The sequence below is a fragment of the Pan troglodytes genome, chromosome 2 (assembly GCF_028858775.2).
Source record: "Pan troglodytes isolate AG18354 chromosome 2, NHGRI_mPanTro3-v2.0_pri, whole genome shotgun sequence".
NCBI lineage: Eukaryota > Metazoa > Chordata > Mammalia > Primates > Hominidae > Pan > Pan troglodytes.
Window position 1 is genome coordinate 60,023,887 of NC_086015.1, and position 17,170 is coordinate 60,041,056.

The 17,170-nt window shown below is 37.6% G+C and overlaps 1 protein-coding gene across 16 annotated transcripts in view; it reads right to left on the minus strand.

Moving 5' to 3' along the window:
• The window catches only part of ERC2 (ELKS/RAB6-interacting/CAST family member 2), a 965,515-nt gene that overhangs the window by 488,960 nt on the left and 459,385 nt on the right, over positions 1-17,170 (minus strand). For all 16 annotated transcript variants that reach the window (XR_008546979.2, XR_010155615.1, XR_008546980.1 and 13 more), the window contains 3 exons: positions 15,571-15,708; positions 7,124-7,264; positions 3,853-3,993 (listed from right to left, as the gene is read on the minus strand). Coding sequence is in view for 11 of the 16 variants with exons in the window: in XM_016941331.3 (XP_016796820.1) it covers positions 3,853-3,993; positions 7,124-7,264; positions 15,571-15,708 (420 nt within the window). In the remaining 5 variants the exon portion in view is untranslated. The remainder of the gene's footprint in view (positions 1-3,852; positions 3,994-7,123; positions 7,265-15,570; positions 15,709-17,170) is intronic.

A 17,170-nucleotide genomic window follows, 5' to 3' on the forward strand; every position in this document is an offset into this window, starting at 1 on the left:
CCTAAAAAAGAATAGCTGGAATAAGAAATGTAAGGTTTGTGTTACTTTCCCTTTCTCAAGTTAAATAACCCATGAAATAAAGAAAGCTGTCCACTTTTGATGATACATGAAGTGCTGGCCTCCAGCAATGAATCAGAAGAAGTACTTTTGGCCAAGTCTGCAATTTATTACCTGAACTTCAAAGATGGTAATAATAAAAGATTAATTAAATCTTATCATTGAATTTATAGCTCTTCTTTTACATTAACACAAGCCTGAATTTTCTATTTGGTCTATCTTCAGAAAAATACAGATCAGCAAACAGCAGGTTAGCAATAACAAAATATCAGTCAGACTTTATTGGATTAACTTAAATGGGAAAAGAAGAAAAATTTAAATCAGCAGGACCAAAATACTGTATTATCCATTGCCTATTACCAATTTCTACTGTTGTCTCTGGATTAATAGAAAATATAATTTTCAAAGATATTCTATTATGTTCCAAGCGCTTTAGAATCTATAATGTTTTCTTGTCTATTTTGTGTTGAAGATTTAAATTTTTGTGGATTTAAATGTGCTGAATATTATTTTAAACAGCACTCTCAACTTATATTTTCTAAATACCTGCACTATTTATCTGGGGCTCAATGTCAAGGTGTACAAGGTGAAATATTGTAGAAACTGTTACTTTGCTTCAAGCTAAGACACACTTTTTAAGAGCCTCTATTACTTTTTCCTTCAACTTGAATGAAGTAAATGACAATGTTATCATGGTTTAAAGAAACTCCCTCCTCAGGTATAATATTAATTGAAAAATTACTAAAGAGCATAAATCATATTTTGAATTGCCATTGCTTCTCAATTGATTTCTAATCACATAGGGTAAATTTACTCCCCCATTTTGAACCTCAAATACTCTTTTGAAAGACAAAATGATCCATACGTCAATTATCAGCCTCTTCTCAACTCTTGGGTGTCTACTTAAGATTGATGAATGCGCTTAATTACAAAGCACACTTATAATTTGCAATTATGCATTATTTGGTTAGTATCATTTTATCAGCCTCACTAATATCAGTAAAAATTTCCTCACACATGAACATTTATAAGTAGTGGGATGGAATGTATAAGGGAGTTCCTTTTCTGCCTATAACCATTTGTCATCACAAAGTATTGAAGGCATCTTAAATTAACACAGTATAATAAAGGGTTAAAGTAATCATGTGTCTGAATGTTCTCCACAAACTTTTATGTAAAAACTCCCTTTACCAATGTCAAGCATTGTTTACAAGACAAAAATAAGTTTAAATCACCGTTTGGATTTCATTGCCACTGGCAGACAAGGTTTCTGTTCAACGACACACATCTACAATGTTGTGTAGATTTTATAGGAAAAATACCTGGACACTCACAAACCTTGAGCAAAATTCCATTGGGAATTTTTGGTGTATTTATGACATAATAAAACTATTATGTTTTCAGCTTTCATTTAGTAAACTTTTATATTTAATTCACAAGTCACGTACCCTTTTATTTAAAAAGAGGTCCAGACACACTTAAGCTTTTATAGCTGCTTATTTTTCCGTGAGTAAATGATGTGTTTATATGTATATTCACATACTGTTGGCTTATATTTTCAAATATTTCATGTAGATCTCAATTTTTTTAAGGTGATGGGTATTTGAGGTTTTTACGGAACTATTTATTAGCAGAAATTAAAGACTACTGAAAAAATATTTTAAACTTTTGAATTTAGTTAATGCTAGACAGCCAAAAATAACAAAATAGCATTTGCAGGTTAGACATAAATATATTTAAATTATAATTACCCTATTTAAACTCACTGCACTATGCATTTAGGAGATAGTATAAGCAAAGATTATGTATATACTTAGAAATAAGTTATCTTTTCATAAATGAAATAGGTCCTTTACAGCAAGACAACCATATTTGTTACTTTAATTCTAGTGACGTGGTAGAATGTTAAAATGCTGTCAGGAATAATGCTACAATGTTTACAGGATTTGGTCTGTGAATTTCAGTGTGTGGTGTCTACCTGCGAGTCAAAGGAAACCACACACTCTGAGTGATCTCAGGGGCAAACCACAGCTATGTTGAAAGAAACTATACTGAATTGCATAAATGTTGATTTATTAAACTAGTCAAGTCATTACATGAAAAGTATAAGCAACAATATGTGAATCTCTTCCTTTTAATTACTAGTGGATTTCAAATTCCCATAGATGATTTACACTAAAAAGGAAGGTGTCAAGCATGTACCTATAGAAATAATAAATGGAGCCCCCTGATCTCCATAACAATGACTCATCAGAGTAGGTGGAGGACATCTTTCATGCCCAGGTCTATTTGAGGCCGTCTTTCTTCTCGACTCAGCACACTGTGACTAAGGTAAAATAGTGCAGGGAATGGTCATAAGGAGCCAATGAATTTCTCTCTTTCACAAAGCTAGCTTAAAGCCTGCCTTATGATCACAAAACTTTTATTAAATAAAAAATATTCTTCATAAGTTCATCCCTTAATATGCATATCATAGATAATATTTTGAAGAGCACATTTATATAGGTCAGGAATGTATGTCATATACCCAATACATCATAGCCAAGTCAATCTCCATTTAAACACCCTCAAATGGGCAATTTAAATTCTTTTATTTATTGTTCAAGATTTCTGCTTAACTAAATATTGCTTGAAATAAGTGAGATGATGAGTGGATTGGGAAATATATTTTGCAATACAGAGATTTTCTTGCTGTTTTGTTATTAAAGGATTTGATCGGTGTATTTATCTTTTTCTGTATTAGCAAGTAGACTTTCTTAGTGTGAAATTTCTCATGACAATTTCCTAAAAATCTCTGTAAAGTGAATACCATATAGTAACATTTCAGTTATATATTGCATCATACAAAATAGTATATTAAATTTTAAGACATCTAGAGTAATTCCTTCACACATATGTGATTCCTTCACATCCTTGACCATCCATGTCATATTTTTCATAACTTTAGCCAATAAATCCCCATCCCGGTGTGTGCTATGAATTATACATAGTCAAATTGTATTATATGCTTTGATTGATTGTTTAGATTCTTATCATCTCTTTTGAATAAGTTTATGAGTTGTCAAAGGGAAACAAAATGCTTAAACTCATAATGTTATGAGTTTTATGTGAACAATGAGTGCAGACATACCAAACAACACAGGGAAAAAGTCAAAGTAACAATGCATGACTGGAAATGCACTCCACAAAAATGTCTGGGTCAGAGAAAACATGTTAATGCCGCCATGTAAATATCCTATTTCTTTTCCAAAGCCTTCTATCTACAACAAGCTTTCTTAGACAGTAAGGCCATTTTGATCAAATATAAATAGTCATTCTACAGAGATGGGACTTGACAATTTTGGTGAACTTCTAGAAAGTTAACAATGTCAGAAAAGCTTTTTGCAAAGTTCTAATACAAAAAAATGACCTACATCTGAAAGTAGCAAAAGTTTATTAATATCTAATGTGGCTTCCGGATTCTGTGATTTGTTGAAAACATTTCTATTTTTCTTTGCTGATAGTTGAGATTTGCCCAGAGAGTAATGGCTGGTTTTTATAATATTTTTAACTTCTGCTACTATTTTCATCTATTTTTCAAGTTTTTCTTAAACAGGAAATCTGAGATAATTTTTCAGGTTTACAGACAGATTTGATAGACTTCTTAGCAATAAAGTTAAGAGTATTTAATTAATTCTTTTATCAGCAGACAGCAACAGATAAGGGGTTTGTTTCTTTTTAAAAACGTCTCTTCCTGTTCCATTTTATAAATTCATTTTTAAATGAGCATGATTTTTTTTCTTAGACTTCACTTACCTTTTTTAACTGTGCTTCCAATTTGCTACATTCCTCTTTCTTTTGTTCAATGGCTATTTCTAGAGATTTTAATTTGGAATCCCTTTTCAGCCCCGCAGAGGCTAATGAAGATGCATGTTCTTTGAGGTCAATTAAACTAGACTGAAAGAGAAAGAATGTGAGTGAGTAAAACACTGAAATTTCTACTAGCAATGCCTTTAATTTGAACACATTGATTCTATACATAGCAATAAAGTGTGCAGTAGACAGAAAGGGTAAATATAATCTTACTAAGGTAACAATAGTCAGCTCTGGTCAGGAAATTAAAGTTGGCCAGCTTACAGAACGAGTAGGATCTAATTGCCGTAGAATCAAATGTGACCAAATGGTGTGGTCAGTAAATGCATGTTTCACGTCTCAAAGTCATGCTAATGATGTAAGTCCCAAGGTGGTCTTTACATGTCATAGCAAAACAGACACCCTGAACCTTCCGTTTACATTTATTGCTGTCAGACTATGCAGACATTGAGACAAATACGAAAGAAAATACTGACTTTAATGCATCCACTCCCAAGAGCAAGTCAAATATAAAAGAAGCCTCCTACTACATTTTTATCAAATCCCATTTCTTTAACAGATAAATGATCAATGGTTTTACAAACATCTTCTGGAAAATCAAACATAAAATTATTTTAAAATTTAGAGTAAATTTTATGTTTGCGTCCTTTGCAATCTAGATTTGACAGATATGATGAATCTTTCCAACTCAGACATGGGGTTACCTAAATTGTTCCAGTCACTAATCATGTCCAGAAACCAACAGGCTCCACATATAGTTTGAATTCCAAAAACTACAGAAATAAATAACTTGCATATATCACTGAACATAACTTTGCAACCTAAAAGAGCAATGTTTGTCATCAAATATGAAATAGCAACATCTAACTATGTGACTCAGATGTACAGGTTTTACCCCAAAACAGACTCCATGTATTTCCTTCTTGATCATTTGCATCACCTAGGAAGATACTAAAGACACAATGGTCTCTCTGTAAACAATGTTGGCTAATAATTTACACTGGGTTGCTTCATGGACACTGGAATAACCTTAACGATAAAAATCACCATCATCCAGCAAGGTGCTTCTAAAGCCCTCTGAGGAACAGGTGAGCCATTCTCATTCTTCACATCAGGAAACTGAGGCTCACAAGAGCTGAGCATCTTGTCAAAGATCACTTAGCTAGTAAAGGCAGATACAGGTCTCAAACCCAGGTCTACAATTCCAATTTCAATGACTTTTGTCATATCATTCCCACAGAAATAACAAAGGATATTATAATCCAGTCACTTTGTCATGGTGAAGACATATCTCCACTCCAATTAAATTATAAGCTCCCTGCTGACGGCAAGTGCACATTGTTTTCCTTTATAAATTTTAAATTGCCAGATGCAATAGCCAGTTTTAGTCAACTTGGCTAGGCTCTAGTCCTCAGTTATTAATCTAGGAGTTGCTAATAGAAGGCATTTTGTAGACATGACTAAAATCTACCATCAGTTGACTTTAAGTAAAGGAGATTATTCTCAGTGTTCTGCATGGGCCTGATCCCATCAAGTGAAAGGCCTATGAGCAGAATTCAGGTTTCCCTGAGGAAGAACAAATTCCACCTATTGATTGCAGCATCAGCTTCTGTCTAAGACCTTCCAGTCGGCTTTTGCTGATGGCCTGTTCTGCGAATTTTGAAATTGCCTAGCCTCTGTAACTGTGTAAGCCAATTCCTTATGATAAAGTTCTTAATCTGTAGAAAATGTTTAACGTGGTTCTGTTTTTCTTGCAGAACCCTGACTGACACACCCAGCCCAGTGCCAAGCACATCATGCAGAAACAACAAGTGTTTACCAAAATGTCTATCTGAAAGTCATACAATGTTGGCATTATTTACAAAACTATTTTCACTTACAGCTTATGCTCCACCACTTCATCAAGATCTCTTTTCATTAGAAGTATATACATTGATTTTAAGGTGCAAATCGACAAATAACATTTGCAACCGGTGAAGAATGCTATAAACAAAGTCAAAGCTTCCATATCTTCTGTTGCATACAAACAACAGTCATCACAGATCCTCCAACTCAGAATCAGCAGTGGAAGCTAGGAAGAGAACTCCATTCTTTATTTTCCTAACAAAGAAATAAGCTCCTTTCTAAAAAGCAAGTAGGTTTAAATTTTAGGAAATACGGATTTTGTTTCTGATTTTCCTCGAAACTCCTCTTACTCATCCATTCTTTTCCTTCTTCATCTAGATTCCTAATTTATTCAGGACTTTAGTTTGTGTGGAATTATCAGTACCACACGAGTGAGGAAATACTGCGGAGCTAGGAGATAGATAACTGTGCTGTGGTACCGTCCAGCAGGGTGAAATGTCTATAACAGCTCTAAAGAAGATGGACAGTTACAGCAGACAAAAGTAAGTGTGAAGGGGCCAATTGCAGGCAATCTCCACGTATCTCAGAGTAGTGAGGATTAAATAAAATAATGTGTAATTACTGCTGCTCATACTTCTCCACCGAACTATCCCCAAGAAAACTGAGAGGGTTACAGGGATCCCTTGAAGAATGGGGGAATAGCCCAAAGCATCCTCTTCATAACCCCCAAGCAAGAATTTCTTCAAAGTATAAGATTTTACTTTAAAAACACAGGTGGCATTTATATTCTGTATTCATGTTTGCTATGGTATAAAAATACAGCTCTAAATTATTTACTATAATGTAAAAATAATATGCCAGAAGAGCAGCCACACTTAAGCTCTACCTTGGGGTCCAGCATGGTACCACATCTCCTAATCTGAGAGTATTGGGTGGTCCCTTTGAAAAGTACAGATGAATGCAAAGCACTTGACACAAGGAATAGTACATAGCAGACACCCAATAAAGTAGAGCTATTGTTACTATCATCATCGCTGCTGTTGTTATCTCAAGCAAGGGATCATGGGCCTGTGAAAAATACAGAATCCTTTAAGCCACGCAAATGTGGTAAGACATAAAGAAAAGTTTCAAGGAGCTACATTGTATATGGTTAGCAGAGCAGAGAAGATAGGCATAGGGCATCACAGATGAAGGAAGTTACAAAAAAAAAAAAGTTCCTTTAAATTCAGGCAGCTTTACAAAAGAAAGGTTACTACATTCCCCAAGCCTTCATACAGTGCCTCCTACTAAGTCTATAGTCTCTTGCAGCTTCATTGAATATGGGTTTATGAGGACTATCAATGTGGTTCATTTGTTTTTCCAGACTCACCTCTTTCTCAGTCAGTTCAGCCTGTAAAGCATTGACCTTCTCTTTCAGGTCTTTGTTCTCTTTTCGGAAGGATTCTATCTCTTCTAGTCTTTCCCGATCATCTCTTTCTCGCTGTTCTTTCAAGCGCTCAATTATTCTCTCCTGTAAGGCAATTAACAAAAAAGAAGAGGTGAGAACCCATCAGTGTATATGCCAAAGCATATTGTAAAAGAAAATAAGAGGCAGTACATCTAAGAAATGCTGTACAGGAATCAACACACACAAGAAACTCAAAATTGGATTCGTGGGGAGGCTGTGCATAACAGCACTTGGGAAGGACAACCAATAACAGCTTTTGACTTGTTAATAAAAGTTAATATCACAGGGTTGCAAAGGAACTTAATGTTCAAGTTCTGTGGTTGCTCTTGGTTCATGGTAGTATTCAGCAAATTTCTAGAGCAGCTCTAGAAGAGGGAGCTTCAGACACCAAGACTCCAGACCTACCACAGCCTTGCACAGGAAAGGGGAAGAAGTAGAACATGCCTCTTGGCTCCGCCCTCTTTGCTTAGCCTCTCCATTTGTCATCAAAGAGCCTTCATTGGTTTCTGAAGACTGTTCTCTGGCTAGATGGGAATGAAGTGGGGCAGGACCCAAACCCTCCAGGACTTAGAGCTGGGACTCATTGTGAGAACTTGAGACAAAGAATCAGTCCATTGTGTATGTGATTTTCCAGTGTGTCTGAGGATGTTTACTTCTGTGTTTTTTCAGTGGTTTCTTGATAGTCAGCAGAGAATCCAAAACACTGGCTGAGTTTGAACAAAGTTCAGCAGCAGCTTTATTTTATTGAGGGCTTACTACATGCTAGGCACTGTGATGTGCTCTCCTCATCAGTCCTCATCACAAGCGCAAGGGCAGATCCAGTGCTCTTGGTGACGGTGTAGAGGTGAGGAAACCCAGAGCTCCGAGATGCAAGGTGGCCCAGGTCATAAACAGAACGCCTCCCACATCCCAGGCTCTCTGACTGTCAGCCACACCCATGAGACCACACTGCCACAAACATACACCTGGAGCCATTCAAGGAGGTCTGCCTTTGACTTTCACACTGAAATGAAAACACTGCTTTGTAGACTTGTTTTCCAAAAATAGGGAATCTGCCTGATATCAAAGTAAGAAACTTAAACACACACACACACACACACACACACACACACACATGCACACGAAAATTCCATCTGCGTAAAGCTTGAGTTAGATTTCTGAAATTAGTTTGAAATTATCCAACACATATCTAAACTTCCTCTCGGATGGCCATGTTAAAAAATACTGGTGCAACGACTGTGGCCAAGGATCCTGATACTATCTTTTATATTCTTATAATTGCATAGTGCAAGACAATGCCTGATAAATAAGACAACTGTAAAATAGTATTTAATGCAGAGGGAAGTTAGTTTGAACAGTTAGCCTGTGATTTAAGATCCCCCGAGGAAGCAACTGTTCTACCCCACTGACAATAATTTATATATCTAATGCTTTCAGCGGAGGAGGTACCATTACTGTTTTCCAATTATTTAAAAACACTTTAAATGAAATATATTATTATAAGAGAGGAGGCAGAAATATAACAAATGAAACTATTAATTGCCTATATTTGTTTCTTCTTGATCCCAGACCTAGTTTACCTACCTGTGACAATGGTGAGTGGATGACTATGTGATCCACAAGAGAAGGAAATGGCCACAGTACATGGTCAATCTCTCAAGGGTTTTTAATGATTTCAGCAACCAAGACCTTGCTGACTTTTGCCCACACTACAACCAATTACCCAGCCACCTCTCCGTCCCATCCCTTCCACTACATGGCTGTTGGAGCGACATTTCTAAAGCTCCAAAAGGACCTGTCGCCTCACTATTTGGAAACCTTCCCAGGAATCCCTCTGGCTGGATCACGTGGCACTTATTCCCACTCGGCAGCCTTCACGTGGTTTCACTGCATGATCATCCGCCCAGCCCCACTTTCAAGAGGGCAGCACTAAAATCCTATGAGTCTTCTTGACCCACAGCTGGGCAAATCATCTGGCATACAACAAGCAATTAAAAGAGCTGAAGGAAGGAAGGAGAACTCAATTAGGGATCATCTTGGCTTCAAAGAAAAGGTAATAAAATTAAGCAGACATGTTAACAGCCAGAAGGTGTCAGAATCGTTTGGAAAGTAGGTCGATTTGCTCTAAGCACTCGTACTATTGACTGGGCATTGATGACAAAAAAAATCAACAAGCACTATAATGCTTTTAAGTGTTATTGATGATTCAATACTACAAAATATTTCTCCGTCAATCACAAAACCAATTTAACTGTCAGCCGCGCAGGGCCAGATGTCAAAAACATGTGTTAAAAGGCCCTAATATACCATGATGTACTTGATTAAAAACTAACTTGCAGAAATTCCAACAATGTGTTCTTGTTTTAGTCTTATTTGCATTGGCAAGCATTCCTTGTGCACTCATCTGGCTCTGCACAGGTCTAATCTATTTGTGCTTTATCACAGGGTGGGAACTAAATTACAGTGGCCTCCAGCTCCACTATCTGGCTTTCTCAACTGCTTATCTGCTATGTGGCTACAGCAAGGCTTGGCGAGACCAGCTTTATAAATACAGTGGGTTCCATCTCTTGAGCTTCTGTGTGTCAATCCTAGAACCAAGTCATATTCAATCTTAACTCATGGAGAGGCATTATTCTTTGCACTCTGTTAATAGTTGAATAAGTTCCTGGAAATTAAAAGGAATAACATACTCCCTAGGATGCCATAATCCAGGGGAAATGGTGAATACTGCCTGATGGATTCTTTTCGTCAGCCAAGAGACAGCAAATAATTAAATGTACTTAAAAATTCATGAGTTTTTATTAATCATTTTGTTTCACAGCATGCCTTGTTACAGGGGGATTTGTGCAATTAAATGTGGATAAAAATGGGACTTGTGAGCAAAACTCCATTTAAAGAAGATTGTGATGTTGCCAAAAGCACAAAGATCTTTGAGTTTTAGTCTTATTCTATCACCTGTGAGCTACTGGCCTTGGGATAGTCCAGAGGAGGCAGCAAAGTCTCAACGAAGGACCAGCTTAGACAGGGTGGAAACAGCTTCCAGGAGCGGTGGGTTGAGAAGTTAGCATGTGCCATGATTAATTAATGATGTCTCTCTAGGCCCAGAAATGGGGGGTGATGCTGTACATGTCGATATTTTTATTTCTGGGCAAATCATTTCACCTCATTGAGCCCATTTCCCATCTTAAAATGGAAGAGCATAGATTTAGTGTTTCTCAAAGTGTAGCCTTCTGACCACTTGGATCAGAACCCTTCGGTATATTTAAAAATCAGAGGTTCCTGGGATCCACAGCAGAGCAGCTGAATCAGAATCTCTAGGAAATAGGACCCAGGAAACTGTATTTTAAGAAACCTCCTAGATGATAAGATTATTTGGATATATACAAAGGTTTGATGCATACTGGAATACTTAGAATAAATCTTCTATTATTTGTCCTAAGATAGAGAACCTTGCCAGTTCCTATCCAACGGTTTTATCTGTGCTTTCCAAATACATTAGGCATTCTGATTTTGGCACCTTTAAAAAATTCCCTCCACATCCATTGCTCTATATCTGCTTTTATTTTTCATCGCTATGAAAAGTTAAAAAACAGATGCAAACAGAGTTTGGAAATAAATAGCTCACAAAGCTGGTACATAGAGCTCTTTTGTTTGACTTGAGCATCATAATTTTTAAAAATCTGAACTTGAATGTTTTGAAATAGACCAGGGATCTGCAGCTTACCATAGCTACCAGTAGTCCCTACTACACTTCAGCAAAGCCACATCCCTCATTTTTGTTCCCTCCCTGGCCCTTCTAGTCGTCTAAGTTCTCAACTCCTCATCTGTGGTCCAATTCAGATGCCATGAGCCTGAGATTGCAGATCAGCAAACTGAATAATTCATTGTCAAGGGAGTTCCAGGACAGCATGAAACTTAGAGGTCAGCTAATAAAAATGTGTATTTTGAAGATGAGGTACTGAGACGCTGAGAGAAGAGGCTTGCCCAGGTGATGCAACTGTCAAGCAGTAAAGACAGTCCAAGGGGCCAGACTCCCACAGACCTCAGATTCCTTCCCAGACACCCCCTCAGCCTCAAAGGAAGTACTTAAATAAAGGGAGTAGTTTCAGATTTGGGAATTACTTTGGGATTTAAGCTAGAATAAATCAAATCTTAATAGGGTCCAGAAAAAAAAATAAAATCCTGCCAAGAATTCATGATATGAAAAATTATATGGTATATGTTTACTTCTGTGAATTTTAAGAAAGAAATCAGGAGGTAGAAATAGGGTGATATCATACAACCCAAATATGCTAAATGAACACATAAGCAGTAATAGTTTTTGAACAAACATCCCCTCATTCCAATGTTACAAATAAAACTACTGCAGAGAGCTCTGGAAATAAATTATTAAAAGATGAAAAGAGAATATCTTTCCCCAAAAAGTCATCTTATTAAATATTCTTATAAGCTTTCAAGTAAAACCTTATCATTCTTATAATTTAATCCTGAAGTTATAATCTTTCAATGTTTAAATTGTTACAGGATTTATAACTTTATTAACCAGCAACTGTTTCTCCTCCATGGTTTTTTTAGCAAAATTAATTTGGAAATACATACTAAATATGATGTCAAATAAGGTAACTCAATGTCAAAATGTACATTCTTTTTCTTACAAAAGCCTCATTTTAATTGTTTGCTATATTTTATTTTATTTACATTCTGGGATACATGTGCACGATGTGTAGGTTTGTTACATAGGTAAACGTGTGTAATGGTGGTTTGCTGCACCTATCAACCCATCACCTAGGTATTAAGCTCAGCATGCATTAGCTATTTTTCCTAATGCTCTCCCTCCCCCGACCCCTTCCAACAGGCCCCAGTGTGTGTTGTTCCCTTCCCTGTGTCCATGTGTTCACATTGCTCAGCTCCCACTTCTAAGTGAGAACAGGCAGTGTTTCGTTTTCTGTTCCTGAATTAGTTTGCTGAGGTTAATGGCTTCCAGTTCCATCCATGTCCCTGCAAATAACATGATCTCATTCCTTTTCATGGCTGCATAGTATTCCATGCTATATATGTACCACATTTTCTTTATTCAGTCTATCACTGATGGACATTTGGGTTGGTTCCATGTCTTTGCTATTGTGGATAGTACTGCAATGAACATATGCATGCATCTTTATAATAGAATGATTTATATTCCTTTGGGTATATACCCAGTAATGGGATTGCTGGGTCAAATGGTATTTGTTGTTCTAGGTCTTTGAGGAATTGCCACACTGTCTTCCACAATGGTTGAACTAATTTAGATTCCCACCAACAATGTAAAAGCATTCCTTTTTCTGCCCAGCCTCACCAGCATCTGTTGTTTCTTGACATTTTAATACCTGCCATTCTGACTGGCATGAGATGGTATCTCACTGTGGTTTTGATTTGCATTTCTCTAATGATCAGTGATGTTGAGCTCTTTTTCATGTGTGTTGGCTGCATAAATGTCTTCTTTTGAGAAGTGTCTGTTCATGTCTTTTGACCACTTGTTAGTGGGGTTGTTTGTTTGTTTCTTGTAAACTTGTTTAAGTTCTTTGCATATTCTGGATATTAGACCTTTGTCAGATGGATAGATTGCAAAAATTTTCTCCCATTCTGTAGGTTGTCTGTTTGCTCTGATGATAGTTTCTTTTGCTGTGCAAAAGCTCTTTAGTCTAATTAGATCCTATCTGCCAATTTTTGCTTTTGTTGCAATTGCTTTAGACATTTTCATCATGAAATCTTTGCCTGTGCCTATGTCCTGAAGGGTATTGCCTAGATTTTCTTCTAGAGTTTTTACAGTTCTGGGTTTTACGTTTAAATCTTACAATTTTTAATAGGACCATGAAGACTAGCCCTAGAGTCATGGGTCTTTTTGTAGCTTCCTTTTTTTTTCTTTTTTTTTTTAAATAACTTTTTAATTTAACTCCAAAAATATGCTTACCCATCTTTTTAGAGCTCCTAGGTTTTTATCATAGAGCCTTGGTTCTCAGACTAGAGTTTACATCATGATGACTTGGGGAACTTGCTAAAGTGCAGATTCCCAGGCCCTATGAGGTTCTGATTTGGTAGGTATAGATTGGGCCTAACAATAGAGACTTTCAACAGGAGCTTCCTGGTAATTCTGAAGTAACAGAAGAGAAGCCTTCTTTAGGATACACTGGCCTAGGAAACCCATGGGCATTTAATCTAATTCCCCCATTCATCAAATGGGAAATTTGAGGCCCTGAGAGAGGCAATTACTTGCCAGGCTCACCCAGTTAATTAATGGCTCCCCAGTTAATTAGTGGCTTAGGTGGGACTGGCCCGTAGGTCTCCTTCCAATTACTTCATTACCTCAGAGTTTATAGGCTACTGTAACAGGGAATATAGGAGATAATGCTATTACTCTAGTAGGGCATCCCAGAGGAAAACCCTCACAACATCCCATGCATGTGTGGACAAATCCTGCAAAGTGCTGCAGGATCAAAAATGATGAGAAAGATGAAGAAAAAGAACATAATAAATCTACTCCCACACTTCAAAAGTTAACATTTCTTTTCTTGGTTTCAAGCTAAATTTGAAAATAATGCCAATAACATGGGCCTAAAAACTGCGCCAGCACTTCTATGTCCAACCAACAAACAAGCCGTCCCTCCTGAGAATTCCTAGAGAACTTTACCTGCACTGGCTCTTTGACATTCAGGAAGTGTTGGAGGAGAGGAGAGAGCATATGCAAACTCAACTCCAGGGTCTGATACCTACAATAGGTGCCCAGAGAATGAATGAACTCATTTAGCCAGAATGAAATGGACTGGAAATCATTTTAAAAGTAAGTAAACATCAGAATGAGCTGTTTGCCTAAAGGATTTTATTCATTCATTCATTCTTTTATTCAAATTAATCCCCTTAAATGTAAGTCAGAAGGAAACCCTCAGGATGGCATCCCATCCCCTTCAAAGTAAAAGCCAATTTTTAAAAATCTTGTCTCACAAGGGCCTGTGAAATCTGCTGCCCTTCCTCTCACCCACACCCTTGTACTTGCTCTCCCCTCTGCCAGGGCTTTCTCCCTCCACAAGGGCTCCTGGCTCACCACTCACTTTCTTCAAGTGTTTCCTTAAATGTCACCTTCTCAGCAAGCTCCTACCTGGCCATTCTACTCCAGCACTCCCTGTACCCCTCCCTGCCTTCTCTTCTTTTGTAGAAAATATTACCCTCTGAAATCCTAGGAATGTCACGTATTTATTGTCTGTCTCCCCATCACCTCCACTAGAGTCTAAACTCCATTAGAGCCAGGATTTTCACCCATTTTCTTCTCTGCTGCATCCCAAGGCTCAAAAGAGGACCTGTCACATGGTGGGGGCTCACTCCACCAGTATCCAATACTGAGTGAGCATCCCCAATGCAGGTTATGCTGGGCACAGGGAATGGAAAGATAACACACACATAGCATATGTTTCTTGGGTTTGGAGTCTAGCAGAGAAGAGAAATTAAAAACAGATAAATGAACAATTAAGAATGTGACATGAGCTCTGGGGAGTTTATGGTGTTCCTGAGACATAACGGGGATACCTAGGAGGTGTCCCTAAGGAAATGATAAAATAATAATAATAATAGTGATAACATTACATCTACCATTCTAAACACATTCCATATTTTCATGCATTTTCTCCTCAATATAATCCACTGAGGTGGCTACTATTATTACCCTCTTTTACAAATGAAGAAACTGAGAGGTTAAGTAATTTGTCCAAAGTAGAAAGTATCAGACCTAGGATTTGATCCCAGGCAGCCTAGCTCCAAAGTCCACATTCTTGACTACTGCACAATACAACTTCTCATGAAGCTGACCTCTCAGAAGAGGAGGAATTAAATTAGCAGAGAGTGAGGAATATCCTCAGCTGGGGAATAGCATCTGAGGCAGGAAGGAGTATGGTACAGTTGAAAATCTAGAAGCCCCACATAACTAGGGAACAGAGAACCTGGAAAAAGAGAAATGGGGGATGAGGCTGGAAATGAAAGAAAGAATGAGGGCGGGAGCAGGCACACAGAGTGGGGGCTTGCCAGATCAGATGGGAGAAGGGACCCTGGGGGCCAGGTAGAGGATTTCAAATTATGTCATTGTAAGAGCAATGGCAAGCTAGTGAAGGTTTTTAAGGAAAGCCAAGAGTGATGTAATCAGATTTGCATTTCAGAAAATGCCCCTGACTGTAGTATGCCAAGTCCACTGAAGAGGGCTTGTGTGGGAAGAACAAGGACCAGCTGGGACTAAAGGTAGTGTTAGCAAAAGAAGAAAAGCAGGCACATTTAAATGCATTGGGATCAACTTTCCCCAACTCTGTTTCCCCATATCCTGATTCCCCAGTTTTTGAGTGCATGCTCACCTTCTCTGACAGAGCTTCCTCTAGCGTCGCCAGTGCAGTATCTGTATTACTGGAATCCGTCTGCAAGGACTTCACTCTGTCTTTCAGGTTGGTCAGTTGCTTGTCTTTATCCCTAAGTTGTTCTTGCAAGTTTTCAATCTAAAAATAAAAATCAATATTTTAATGCATATTTGATTACATATCCTGGGCCAGAATTCCTGAAGTGGATCTATTAATAAAAAAAGAAAGAAAAAGACCTGAAATGATAGAAATTGTCAGTAGCTTTGACTTAGACAAAAGGCCATTTTGATGAAATCTTCATTTCTCCATTTAGTTCAAGTCTGTCTTTAAATGGTGATACAGAGGAGCAGAGTATCTCCCTCCATACAAAGGTAAGCCCTTCTGACACATACGTAATCACTATTATTTCTTTGTATTTCTATCCCTTTTACCAGCCTTTTAGGTCTCAAGTCGATAGGCTTGAACTTGGTACACTGAACCAGGGAAATATTATGCAAGATTAATTCATTGATTAAACAGACATTTACTGGAGAGCCCATTCTGCACCAAGTACCATATCAGTATATGGCAGATCCCATGTAGCCATTCACTTACTCCTTTATTTCAGTATTAAAGTTTGTGATATGCCAAATGTTGTCAAGTGGCTGTTTCAAAGTAACCACATGAAAAGCCAAGTAGGTTATCACCAGCAGACTGTTAATGGGAAGAACTTGTGATATAAGTCAAATGTAACAAGTACTAAACACTCCATTTGGCAACTAAGTCATGTGCTGGCAACCAACCAGCCCCTTTTATCCACTATCTGCAGCCTGAAATAAACACGCCAAATAGCCGATTACAATGCCTGTCCAGGAGCAGCAGCAAGGACTTTCTCCTGGGCATTGAGGACATTATCATTCATGTTTTTATTCTCTGCTTTCAAACCATGTATTTCTTATCTAAGGATTTAAAAAAGCCCCACTATACAAACAATTTATTCGTATTAAGGGTTTTAAAATGACAAGGAAAAAAAGCAGTACAACTCTAAGATAAGTCCATTCAAAATATTTGCATTCTGCACCCAGCTTTCTCAGGGAATCATTCCAAAAGTATGTTTCACAATGTACACTCAAACAAATTTTTTGATTACTTGATTCCCTTAGCATGTATCTGGAACGGTAATCCAAATAATAATAATAGTAATCCCAGTAGTAATGAGGAGGAGGAGATGATTACAATGACAATGGAGGTGGCAGCAGTAGCAGCGTCAAAAACAGCTCTGGATGCAAAGACAATGGCTCTGCTGACCTTCAATCTGGAGGACACGGTCTTGGCTAATTTTTTCAATGGCTACAATGGAAACCCGTAAACTTTGTGGCCTAACAAAGATGAAATTTTTTTTCTTTCCTTTCTTTCTTCCAGCCTCCTTCCATCCTTCATTCCACCTTTCCTTCATTCATTTTTTTTTCTTCTGCCTTGAGATAGACAGCTTAGAAACTCAGGTTATAGGTCAAATAATTATTCTTTTCCTTCATCAAAATGTAATGTGTTCCCATCCAGCTGCCACTGTGAAAATTAATTGCCACTCCGTGGAAAACACAGCAATTCAGAAGGCATAATC